The 11715-nt window shown below is 56.1% G+C and overlaps 4 protein-coding genes across 4 annotated transcripts; 1 reads left to right on the top strand and 3 right to left on the bottom strand.

The window, feature by feature from the left end:
- Positions 1-26: 26 nt before the first annotated feature.
- N656DRAFT_779984 (uncharacterized protein) lies at positions 27-1954 on the bottom strand. Its single transcript, XM_064815289.1, has 4 exons — positions 1843-1954; positions 1705-1776; positions 1161-1646; positions 27-964 (listed from the first exon to the last, which is right to left on the bottom strand). Exons 1-4 carry the CDS (start codon positions 1915-1917, stop codon positions 413-415), a joined length of 1185 nt encoding a protein of 394 aa, XP_064669423.1. The 5' UTR covers positions 1918-1954; the 3' UTR covers positions 27-412.
- A 414-nt stretch (positions 1955-2368) lies between these two features.
- On the top strand, positions 2369-3868 carry N656DRAFT_779983 (DUF862-domain-containing protein). Its single transcript, XM_064815288.1, has one exon. It carries the CDS (start codon positions 2726-2728, stop codon positions 3518-3520), a length of 795 nt encoding a protein of 264 aa, XP_064669422.1. The 5' UTR covers positions 2369-2725; the 3' UTR covers positions 3521-3868.
- Positions 3869-3883: 15 nt separating this feature from the next.
- N656DRAFT_779980 (NAD(P)-binding protein) lies at positions 3884-6066 on the bottom strand. The gene is made up of 6 exons (XM_064815287.1): positions 5746-6066; positions 5677-5693; positions 5393-5600; positions 5067-5336; positions 4836-5007; positions 3884-4759 (listed from the first exon to the last, which is right to left on the bottom strand). Exons 1-6 carry the CDS (start codon positions 5978-5980, stop codon positions 4219-4221), a joined length of 1443 nt encoding a protein of 480 aa, XP_064669421.1. The 5' UTR covers positions 5981-6066; the 3' UTR covers positions 3884-4218.
- A 1133-nt stretch (positions 6067-7199) lies between these two features.
- Positions 7200-10517, bottom strand: N656DRAFT_125975 (uncharacterized protein). The gene is made up of 2 exons (XM_064808567.1): positions 9183-10517; positions 7200-9113 (listed from the first exon to the last, which is right to left on the bottom strand). Exons 1-2 carry the CDS (start codon positions 10041-10043, stop codon positions 7434-7436), a joined length of 2541 nt encoding a protein of 846 aa, XP_064669420.1. The 5' UTR covers positions 10044-10517; the 3' UTR covers positions 7200-7433.
- Positions 10518-11715: the final 1198 nt, after the last annotated feature.

Below are 11715 nucleotides of genomic sequence, written 5' to 3'. Positions count from 1 at the left end.
TTACCTACATGTATATTGCTATTCGTATGTCTAGAGAACAGCTGTCCATAAACAAACGGCCCTACACTGTCAGGAGGGATTGCTTGCTGAGGCTTCTGTTCCAAGAACGGAGTGCTATATCCCATATCCCAATCGTCAATGGCCCATTGTTGACATCACATCATACCTTAGGAATCCACCAAGCGTCAGGTAGGCTAGGCCCGTTTGCAACATTCCTCAACAACCATTTGGTGTACGTGGATTCTCAGAGCTTACCAACAAGTACCAACAAGACACACTCAGCGCCTTTGACCCAGCCGTTGGTCCGTATGGTCTGATGAAGTTAGTCTCCAGTTCTAGGATGGTTTCACGAGCTCAAGCTTGCAATAGTCGATCATGTCTCGTGAACCTCATATCATTGTTTTTGCGTAACCTAGCCCTTGGCAGCGCCTGCCTTTATCAGCAGGATGTCACCGTCCTCGACAACATAGTCTTTGCCCTTGGTCAGGACCTTGCCTTTTGCCTTGACCTCGGCCTCGTCACCAAGCTCTTTGAGTACCTTGTAGTTATACACAATGGCCTGGATGAAGGTCTTCTCGAAATCACTGTGGATGACACCGGCTGCTTGCGGCGCCTTGGTACCGTTCCGAATAGTCCATTGCCGGACCTCATCAGGGCCGGTGGTGAAGAAGCTCCCCAGGTTCAGCGCCTTGCGCATGGCGATAATGATCTTGGGCAGCGCCGAATCGGCGCCGACCTTCTTGCACTCCTCCTTGGCCTCCTCCTCGGTCGCGAACCGCGTTAACCGCTCCTCAAATGAGACAGAGAGGGGGATAATGGGATCCCCTTCGGCATTCTGGTTAACCCATTCAACGATTTTGGGAAGATGCTTGTTCTTCTTCCTAATATAGTCCTTCTCAGAGAGGTTAACGAGGAAGACGACGGGCTTCGCCGTTAGGAGGAACAAGGGGTTGATGGTCTCGACCTGGAAGCAAGTCAGCACAGGGAAAGCAACCGTAAGCCGGTGACACGGAGTTTGTGGAATAAATGATTCAGAACGGGGTTTCTATCTCAATATGCAGTGCATTCGACGAGCTGGGTTATAAGATCGGGCCATGGGCCCTTTATCATCATAGGACATGGGTGTGAATTTGAAAACGGGTGAGATTGACGCAACTTACCTCTTTGGGACTCCAGTTCCCCTTGCGGACATCCTTGCCGTCCTTGAGCCACGCGAGGACCTTTTCAATTGTAGCCTCCTCTTCCTTCCATTGCTTCATCTGCAGACTCTGACCACCTTGGCGAGTCTTCTTCTTCTGGTTCTCGAGCGCCTTCTCGACAAACTCGATATCCTTAAGCCTCAACTCTTCGCTGATGATGTTGAGATCGCGGACCGGGTCGACATCGCCCTCGACGTGGATGATCTCGGCATCATCGAAACACCGCACAACCTGGAAGATGGCGTCGACGGCCCGAATGTGCGAGAGGAAAGCGTTGCCGAGACCGGCGCCTGTTGAGGCACCGCGGGTCAAGCCAGCAATATCATAGACGGTGAGATTGGCAGGCACCCGCGACTTTGGCTGGTACTTCTCGCACAGCCAGTCGAAGCGCTCATCAGGGACGATGACACGGGCCTCCTCAGGGTCAATGGTGGCGTAGGGAAAGTTCTAGGGCGCGAATCAGCGACGGCGATCCTCGTGATGCCTGAACAGGGTCAATGCATACTGCAGGATTCCCCAGGTTGCACTTTGTAATGGCCTGGAAGAGCGTGGACTTGCCAACGTTTGCCAGCCCAACCTGGTCGCGCGAGCAGGTCAGCGTCGTCGCACAATTGCGAGCAGAATGCCATCAGAGCAAACCCACGATTCCGCTCTTGAGGTTGTTTCCGGGACGGCCCAGAAGGATCTTCTCCTCCTCCTTGGCCTTTTTGGGAGGCATTCTGGGAGTCCTTCGCTTGCTGTAGTGGCGGGCGGGGAGGTAGATGTAGGTGCAGTCAAGCACTGGCTTGGGAAAAAATGCAGAGCAACCAGCTGCGGGGTGAAAGAGGGGTTTCACGAAGAGAAAAGAACCAGTGCGAAGAGCGGAAGCCGTCGCGTCAAGCTTCAGTGGACGCGACTACTACCGCAGACAAGCAAATGTCTACGGAGTAGCGCTTGGTATCCTGGGTTGGCAAATTCCAGTCTTATGGAATCAGATGTCGTCAACCTTCATGTATTGATCAAAAATATCTGAGCTTCCATCTTGACTTGGAAAAGCTTTTTCCATCTAATCAAAGCAGGTGGGTCAAGGAGAATCTGATTCGCCAATATCTAACCCTAACCCTTTGCACATGCGCTGAGTCCTTGTCGCGCGCGCTCTTCTTAGAGCCATCAGTGCACACCGTTGCCTGGGATAATCGAGCTAGATCGAAGCTGATACACCCGACATAGGGAACAGTCTCGGAAACTCTCCGGAATCCCTAAGTACATGCGGTCTCTACTGAACCGCGAGTCAAGCGTTTTGTCTCTCATAACTTTGTCGAGGCTACTGCTAACCCCTGGAACACCGAACCTGCCTTGCCGAAACTGTACGCTACCTTTGTCCTGGGCCGAAGGTAAAAATACCGACGTCATCTCAATCATCCAACAGGCGCGAAAGCATCAATCGATGCACGCACTTTAGCCTTGCATCTCCTGCGGCCGCAAACTCACGACCACGCTATTCGTACCACAGCACCTCCCTACTAGGTATTTAGCCATTTACCGCAATGCCTTCCCAAAGAGCCCAAAGGCCAGCACGGTCACACCGCTCGACCCTGTCGCTCCAAAAGACCGAGATAACCATCCACGTCTACGATCTCCTCCCTCCAGGCCGCCTCTCCTCAACCCTCTGGTTCCTAGGCACCTCACTACTCCACTCAGGCGTCGTGATCAACGGCAAAGAGTACGCCTACGGCGGACACGACCGGCGCGGGGTCACGGGGGTGTACTGGACCCGACCGCGGACGGAGCCCCCCGGAGGAACGTTCCGGTGCGAGATGCTGCACGGCTTCACGCTAGCCACACAGGCCGAGATCGACGCCATCGTGCGCGACGTGTCGGACGAGTTTCCGGGGACTGCCTACAACCTCCTGACCAAGAACTGCAACCACTTCACCTCGCGCCTCTGCCAGCGCCTCACGGGGCGGCCGGCCCCGTCCTGGCTCAACCGCGCCGCCAGCATCGGTGTTGCCTTACCCTGCGTCGTGCCCAGGGACTGGATTGAGGCGCCTGACTTTGATACGGCCGAGGGGGAGCTGCTTGATGACGATGAGGAGGAGGAAGAGGAGACGGGGGGCGGGCATCACCGAGTTAACAATAGCGAGAGGGCCAGGATGCTGAGGTCTTCGCGCGACCAGCCGCGGCTGCTGGTGGGAGACGAGAGACGCGGCTCGGATGCCGAGTGGGATAGCGAAGAGGAGCGCCGACGCGGCGGCAGTGGGAAGGGCAAGGGCAAGGCCGCCGTGAGGGATTCGGCTGGGAGGATGCTACCTCCTGCCGAACGAGCGCCGACTCCCTCATAAATGATTTATTTTTTTTTATTTTTTTATTTTTTTTTATTTTATTTTATTTTTTTTTCCCCTTTTCTTTTTTGTTGTCGTTGGTGTTGCTCAGCATTGCTCGGGAGTTTGGCGGTGATTTTTATGGCGTTCCGTTCATGATACCATGTGTTGCTTTTGTTGGGTTGGCCGTTTCTGCCGGCCAGGCTTTCCATTTGGACGCGCTGATGTTGCTGGGAATTGTTGGAGTTGGAGTATGAGGAGGCGGGCGCATCCTGGAGGTCAATCACGATGCAAGGACCGGGGATAGGCCCTTGGACGGTCTGGCGTTTTCATAAGGACGGTTACTTGCTCAATTGAAGCTGGCTCCTAAGGGTCACGTATTACAGCGTCTTTTCCGGTGGTGGCGCGATTCGTTCGCGAGATTGCGGTATAATCGCTTGTCCGTCGCTCGCCTGTCTTGATCTCACATATGATGGTTCACAAGTGTGGACAGTAGGGGATCAGCCGTCCTACAGCGGAGGATCTAAGAGGTCTCGAGACAAACAGACGCATCCACCCAGGTTGCGAACTCCCTGCGCATATGACATATCACACGACAACTCGGCCCACAAATCGCCTCTCACAAATGCGACGCTGAACCAGCCGTCTCCGCTTATCAAGCCACAGCCAGTCCCTCGGCACCCCTTAAACAAAGCATCTCAGAGACCAAGAAACCCGCCTCACGCAGCAACACCCTTGACCGTCATCGCCGCCTTGCCCAACTTCCCCTGCCCGGTGATCCGCTCATGCTCTTGCTCCATGTTCCACTCCACCAGCTGCTGGCACACGCCTTCGAGGGTGGTACAGACGCCCTTGTACCCGATCCCGCCCTGCTCGACCGGCTTCCTAGCGAGGCTGTCGTCGACGATGGTGTGGATCGACACGCTAAAGACGGACGGCTGGAGGAAGTGCACCTGGCCCGACGGCTCGCGCCAGCCCAGCCACTTAGTCAGGAAGGGGAAGCGGGCCAGCAGCAGACACCAAGCCTCGACTATATGGGCCATCAGCAGCAGCGGCAGGGCCTGCACGATCGTCACCGAGGTCGGCGTGACGGACAGCTCGGCCATGGCGGCATAGGCATCGGCAAAAGTGATGGGCGGGCCCAGGTCGGTCACAATGAAGGTCCGTCCCGCGCAGCGGGGCATGGGTTGATCCGTCTTGGCAAGGGCGGCTTCGAACTGGAGGTGGGCAAGGGAGACGTTGCGGGAGTTGACCCAGTTCCTGTCGAGTTGGATGGTTGGTCAGGTGGTTGGGGACAACCCAGGGAATAGGGGGACGTGAGTGGGGGACGACTCACTGTACTACGTGGGGAATCCATGATGCGGAGCCCCCCTGGCGCAGGCAGATTCCAAGAACGGGGTCGGTCTTTTGGCCGTAGATGGGGTTGCCTGGGCGGATGGTGCCGGTGCGGAAGCCCTCCTGGTTGGCGCCGCAGACGGCGCGTTCCATTTCGGCCTTGGAACGGGCGTCTGTGATCAAAGTTTAGCCTCGTGTCCTGCAAATAGAAGGGGCGGTGGCCAACGCCTACAGTTCGAGAAGAAGAGATGGGGGGCACGCAGCGGTGCATCAAAGTCTTTCTCGGTCACGACTTGCAAGTACCTGTCCGGCGTGCTTTGCCATGGCCAAATCCAAAAGTTCGGCGGGACGATACCAACGGAGGCAGATGAGGTGGCAATAAAAATGTCGGCACCGGCAGCCCGCGCGGCTTCCATGACGTTCACAGCGCCATCCCGGTTTATGCGGCTGATTCGGTCATAGATGAGAGGGCTCCGCTCCTGTGGCCTTACGAGGGCGGCAACTAAATGCCAATGTCAGTGCAGGGAACAATGACTATGTTGTCGGTACAATACATACTGTGGAATACTGTTAGGGGATTCTCAGCGACAGACTTGGGCCATGGCTTGCTGAAGGCTTCTTCTACGGACGATCGAGACGCGATGTCGGCTTTCACATAGTCACAGCCGGCTGCCACGTTGAGCATATCCGACCGATTCAGTGGCACAAAGTCGACAATACGGATGCTTTCGGGGGTCTGCCCTCGGCGGAGCAATTGCAAGACAAGCTGAGCTGCGGTGTCAGCCATATATCCCTTTACCCTTCTAGGGCGTTCAGTCAGTTCATAGAAGGGTGTTTCGTACATCACCGCCCACGAGGCCTGTCCGGTAGTTAGCATATCAAGTTCAGCTTAGGGGCTGGAGGTAACACACCTGACCCGCCAACGACAATGTAGCGCCGGTCTAAGCGTGGCGGGATGTTCTTGGTAAAGTCGAGCGGTTTCTTCTTCAGGCGCTCGTAGGTTTCGCGAAGCTCATTCTTGGTCCAACGACGGGGTGAGGCCCTGGCAGCTTCTTCTGGGACAGCTCGGAATGCGCGGTTGACCCGATACAACCAAACTGCGACAATGGCCGTCGTGACTGCCAGTGACAACCACATGGTTGCCATGGTGGACATACAAAAGCTGCCGCGGAAGTTGTTTCCTACCTCTTCTTTGCAGAGGGCGGTATGATAGAAGAATGGACAGCATTAACGTGAGGCTCGCTTCCCTTTTTATTAGTGAGCAGGTTGTTGGTTGGGTTTAGTGATGTTACATCCGTACTAGTCTGTCAAGGGTTGGGGCCAGAAATGCAAGTAGGGATAGCCTGTCAAGAGGGTAAAAATCGACGTTCTACATACATACAAACCAATTTCACATGCAACCAGCAAAAGATCCTGATCGACTCCATTGAACACGCAGCTAGCCCTGCTTTGGCTGCTCACGAGGCTCTGAAGCGAGCCAGGCACAACGTGAGCTGTCCCATCTCATTGGAAACCTTTTTTGTATAACAGGCTTATAGCAGGTTGCCTGGAATTACGTTAGTCTCCGCTTGAAAGCTGAACGAAGGATCCCTTGGCCCGGTATCAGTCACTCAATCGATCCCAAGCACAAGTCCAGCCTAGATTCAATGTAGTTGCGGTGGAGACTTCGTCCAAGATCTGGAACTTCCGTATGAGTTTATCCTTCGAGGCGCAGTTCGAGGATGGTAGCCGTGTTATACAGACGGAAGCTTCAAATCACGTCTCCTTCCTCCTTATATTAAACATACGGACCACGGTCTGTGGTTCCTCCTGTCTAGGCCCATCCGCGCGTTTTTGTATCTCTGTCTTGTAGACTCGGAATAACTTGATATCCTCAAACCTCCTTCGCCATGGGGAATCGACTCCATTTAGTTGGCCAAAGCCGGATCGGTTGACATCTTTAGGGCGGGAGTCAACTGTCTGGTGTCACAAGGAGCTTGTAATCTGAGCATCGCCTTTCCGGCTCGCAATCATCAGTAAGCCGAAGGACCGGACAGGAGTGCCAGAGTTGTATCAAGTCGATCTTCTGCCTGGGGAGTGGGTTGACAAGGTATTGGACGGAAACAACATATGATATGCCCGACACTACCATACAGCAGCAGCACCATTAAGTGCGATGAAAGTAGAATAGCCAACCCAGTGAGTGAAACTAAGTAGATAAGGTAACCAGACCGTCCCTGCTTGTATATGCTGAGGAAAGGGTATTCAATGTACAGTGAACACAAGGTTTGAAGCGTAGCAAGAACCACAAAGTGATAAACAACTAGAACAATGCGTCAGCCGCTATGTGATGCAAACTTCCAAAGACCACCCGGGTCACGACAGATGCAGATCATCAAAATATCCCAGATTGTTAATTAACTGGTACGGGGAACGAGGATATCATGAAGCCGTAAAAACAAATGCAGATGTAAAAAGGGGGGAAATCTTCTGGGAAATGCGCGCCGGGCCAAAAAGGGGCGGATACGCCCAATTCGGTCAACATGGCGGGCGGCGTGCGTCGTGGAACGAAGTTTCAAATCCAGTCATGGCGCCTCCCCATCACAGTGTGGAAGTGCTCTTATATCCGTACTCGCTGGCCTTTGCCCAGAGTAAGCTGGCTCAGACTCAGCGTCCTGGCCGCTTTCTTCCGCTTCGGGTCGTCTTCGTCGCCCTCGTTGTCATCATCCTCGTCGTCATCCGGCCTGAGCTCTTCGCCAAACGCGCCATAGGCCAACGGATTCGGCCAATCTTCTCTCGGCGTCTGAAAGTCGTCTTCGTTCAACTCGCCCTCCTCTCGCGGATCCGTCTTGGCCCCCTGGTTCTTGGCTATCGCATCGGTCCCCTCATCGTCGTCTTCATCCGTCTCAAAGACAGAGCGCTGTTCCTGCGGCTGCTGGGATACTAGCAACGAGCTGGATGCCACAAACCGCGGCGAAGGTTGACTTGCCGAGGGAGCCAGCCGCTCGTACGATCGGGACTCGGAAGGACCTCTCACCATAGCGTACACGGTTGTGGACAGCGACTTGAGGCGGTCTGTCAGTTTCTTGACTTGCGACTCGAGCGCTCGACGGGCTTCCCGTTCCGCCTCCAGCTCCTTCCGTAGCTGCGTGACTAGATCCTCCTTGGACGCGCCGTCAGCTTCGCGGCCCATGGTGGGCATGCTCGAAGCGCCGCGCACTGTGGAGTTCGATGAGGGGCGGCCCACTTGTGAAGGAGCGGGCGATGCTTCGGCAGACGGACGGGGCTTTGGCGCGGGAGACGAAGGCGGCCGAAGAGATCCAACAAATGTCGGCGCCTCTCCAAAGGATACCTGAGAGTGTGTATCGGTTTCCAGGGATCTCCGTGAACTCCCCGGCCGGGCGATTTCCTTGGAATCCGTTGGTAGGGGGTGATAGATGGCGGGAATCGGAGGCGGAACCCCAGTAGTGAAGGCGAACGACGGGTGAGATTCCTTCCGGAACAATGGTTCGGTCTGCTGCCTCGAGGAGCCGGAAACGGGCTTCCTAGTGCCTGGGATCGCGTGGCACAACTGGTCGACTATCCCCTCCAGCGTGAGAGTGCGGGATTCGAGATTGTCGAGACGAGCATCCATGTTGGCGGCATGCGTTATCTTCATCCCTATCATCTCCTTCGACAACAGGCCAAAATTGAAGGGCTGAGGCGGCGTTTTGGGTGGCGCCTCGGCTTTAGGACTCTCCGGGGGACTCATATCCGCCATGCCTGTGTCATCAATATCTTCTTGCACGTTTGAAGACATGGGAGACATGAATCCGGGATCGTACGACTCGCGCCAGTATCGTATTTCGTCGCTCCGCCGACGGCCGGCGGGCCGAGCGCCGGTGAGATCTTGCAGCCCAGAGAGACTCCTAGAACGGCGCCGCAGCCCACTGCCGCTGTCGCTCGTGATGGCGCGACCAATCTCGTTTGGATCCTCAGGGTCGGCCCGCCCGCTGAGCCGGCTGCCGCGGCCGTGCGCACTGGCCGGGCGCGGCGACAATCCCGCCCCCCATTCCCGGTTACGCAGCTGCGGCCGCAGGAACATACGGCTGGTGGTAGCAGCGCGCCTTCGGGCTCCGGCTGCCGTGCTTGATCCGGATCCAGTAGCCTCAGCTTGCAGCGAGTTGCGCGCACTCTCAATGGCCATGATGTCGTCGGGGCCGATAGAGTGGGACCGGAGAGGACGGTCGAGCTCGTTTATGGGAACCGAGGCCGAGCGCTTGGGCGATCGCTGGCCTGGTCTACTCAGCGCAGTGGGGTCCTGGGTCAGCTTAGAGTTAGTAACAATAGTCCTACCAGGCTCTGATACACGGAGTCGACGACGGCTTACGCTTCGATGCTGGGGCGGGCTTAAAGGATCAGCGTCGCGCCCCGGTCTGGCATTGGGATTTGGATCTCCCGTGCCGTTTTTCTTCCTGCCACGCCCGAACAGCCTGCCAAGGGCAGATCGCAGCGTTGACTTCTTCCGTTGCGGAGAATCTATACTCTGGTTCGTCTTCTTGCTGTTTGAGTCGCTTATCATGGAATATCTGGCCGCGCTCAGCGCGGGATTAGTAGCTCTCCGTGCCGGTGGAGATACCCTTGAGGGCGATGCCCCCAGCGGAGAGCTCCTCCGAGGAGAGGATCTGTAGGGGTGTGATGGTGATTTTGGGCGCGATGTGGCGTGCGATGCGACACGAGAAGCGGGGCTCCCGGTCGGTGGGCTTGGCCCGGTCGGAGGTGGCGGCGGCGGACTGGACGGAGGTTCCGGCTGACTGTCCCGTGCGAGGTCCGTGCGGCTGCCCCCGGAACCCCCTATTGAAACCGGTGTCTCGGCAGTAGTGTCAAGTCGTGCTCCTTGCTCCTGATCGCGCTCGTTTGTACCGCTATGGCTATCTTCACCGTCGCGAGGTAGCTGGCTTTGCTGCTCTGGGAGCTCCTGGTTGGCCTCCGCCTCGCCCTGGTCCTGAGAGGATGGTGCGGGCTCCTCCGGTGGCAGAGGCGTTCCTACGGGGTGCCCTTGTTTCCATGTTGGTATCTCGTCATCGGGAATTGTTACCGCTGTGGTTGGCGCTGCGTTCCGCATCGGAAACTCCTCTTCGCCCAATGTGCTGGAGATCGGTATCGGGCCGGAAATGGTGCCCCGGATCGATTTGCGCCCGGGCTTGGCACGGCCGGTAGTGGAGCCAGATTTCCCGAAGATGCTCGGCATGGTGATCGGCGCAGCTTGCAAAGCAGATGTGAACGAATGAGATGCTGCTATAACGCAGGGCAACGGCGCCGGAAGAGGATGGGTAGAAGTGACTGATAAGGCTGTCGTCCGCTCCGAGCCATCAGAGTCGGTATTAACTATTAATGCCAACGTCGATGACCAGCGGCGCAGGGTGTCGTGGCCCCTTTCTTTGGCTCGTCTTGCGTGGGTGATCCTAGAGAAATATGATATTCTCGTTCAACATGGCCGCCGATGTGGTTCCGTCTCGTGCAAGTTGGACCTTGTTTTTGTAGGTGGGTAACTCCTCCGCTGGTGCCGGTCTGGCCAGTCAATGAGCGGGACCGGGTTCGAGAAGCAGCGGCTAATACTGTGCGCATAACGTTCAATATGTATTCGTAGTCATGTACAAAACGCTGTGGCACCGAGGAAGGATTTCTGGGTGCCGGTGAGCAAGAGAGAGGGGGCCCTGGCCCGCTGCATCACGTCCTAACGTTGATTAGTACTGCGTGTCATGCTTCAACTCCTGCGACGGGTTGGTCGGCGCAGAGTCGCCAGAGATGCAAGGCTAGCAGCACCCAAGAAGTAAACAGCACAATTGTCGGCGGAACCAGCGCCAATGGCGGATATTAATGTCCAACAGCAGCCTCCGTTGTACGCCATCGAAGAGAGAAGCGAACAATCCCGGGTTGCTCGCCTGCGCTGCACGAGCAAGGATGGCCGAGCCTGATGCAACCGTGATAGGGAGGGGAGAATGACGATGGTGCACCCCAGGGCCGCAGAGTGGGGAAGGGGCGTGAGGCTTGGCTTGTCCACCGTGTTTGGGGGTTCCTGGCAGAAGGTCTGTGTTTCCCGCCAGGGGCAAGCCAGCGAGGGGAGAGAGACCTTGAGTAGAGATATACCCGAATGCCTCCTGCTGCCCAGCTACATATCATATGCTGTCCACCTGTAGATGTCTAACGGGGCGAGAGTAGAATTGTCAGTCGATCGCGAATACATATCTCGCTCCCGCCTTTGTGAATTGTGCCATGGATCGAGCGGAACTGGAAGTTCCACTGTAGTGCTTGCAGCCATGCCCCGGGTGTGGCTGCAATGGTGCCAGGTAGGCGATGTCTCCCAGAAGCCACGGACACCTGACAGAAAGAGTCTGGAAGCCCGGCTGTCCATGCCGAAAATGGCCTGGCCCCCAAGAGGCAAAGGCCGCAAGGCACTTTTGCTGTTGGCAGACGACGGCATCGCCATTGCAGAGCGCCTTATGAGAGTGTCTCGCATTGTTGAGCCATATCTCGGTGCAGTTAGGTAACGTACTTTGTCCCGTGGACTTTCAGACTTGAGCCGGTAAGAGAATGAATGGAAAACGGCTTCGGGAAAGTTGGCCTTTACACTTGGCGGGTTCCACAGCACAAGTTAGGCGATTGGAAGCCTAAAAATTGACCTCGATCGAGCCTGCCATCCTGCACCCTTCCCCCTAATTATCTCAGCACCAAAAGCTCAAAAGACAACATCAGACCCTATTCCGTCTGATCCTTGGCCTGGCAACTAAGGTAGGTCTGCGATAGTGTACTGATGCAACACTATGAAAGGGTCAAAGCTTCCAAACCTTTGCTTCCCGTGATGCGCCCGCTAGCGAGTTTGATCTCCACTACGGAACCGGAGAACTCGTGGCCATCTTATC

The sequence above is a fragment of the Canariomyces notabilis genome (genome assembly GCF_033297395.1).
Source record: "Canariomyces notabilis strain CBS 508.74 unplaced genomic scaffold N656scaffold_13, whole genome shotgun sequence".
In the NCBI taxonomy this organism is placed as follows: Eukaryota; Fungi; Ascomycota; class Sordariomycetes; order Sordariales; family Chaetomiaceae; genus Canariomyces; species Canariomyces notabilis.
This window is presented reverse-complemented; position numbering and strand designations above follow the sequence as displayed.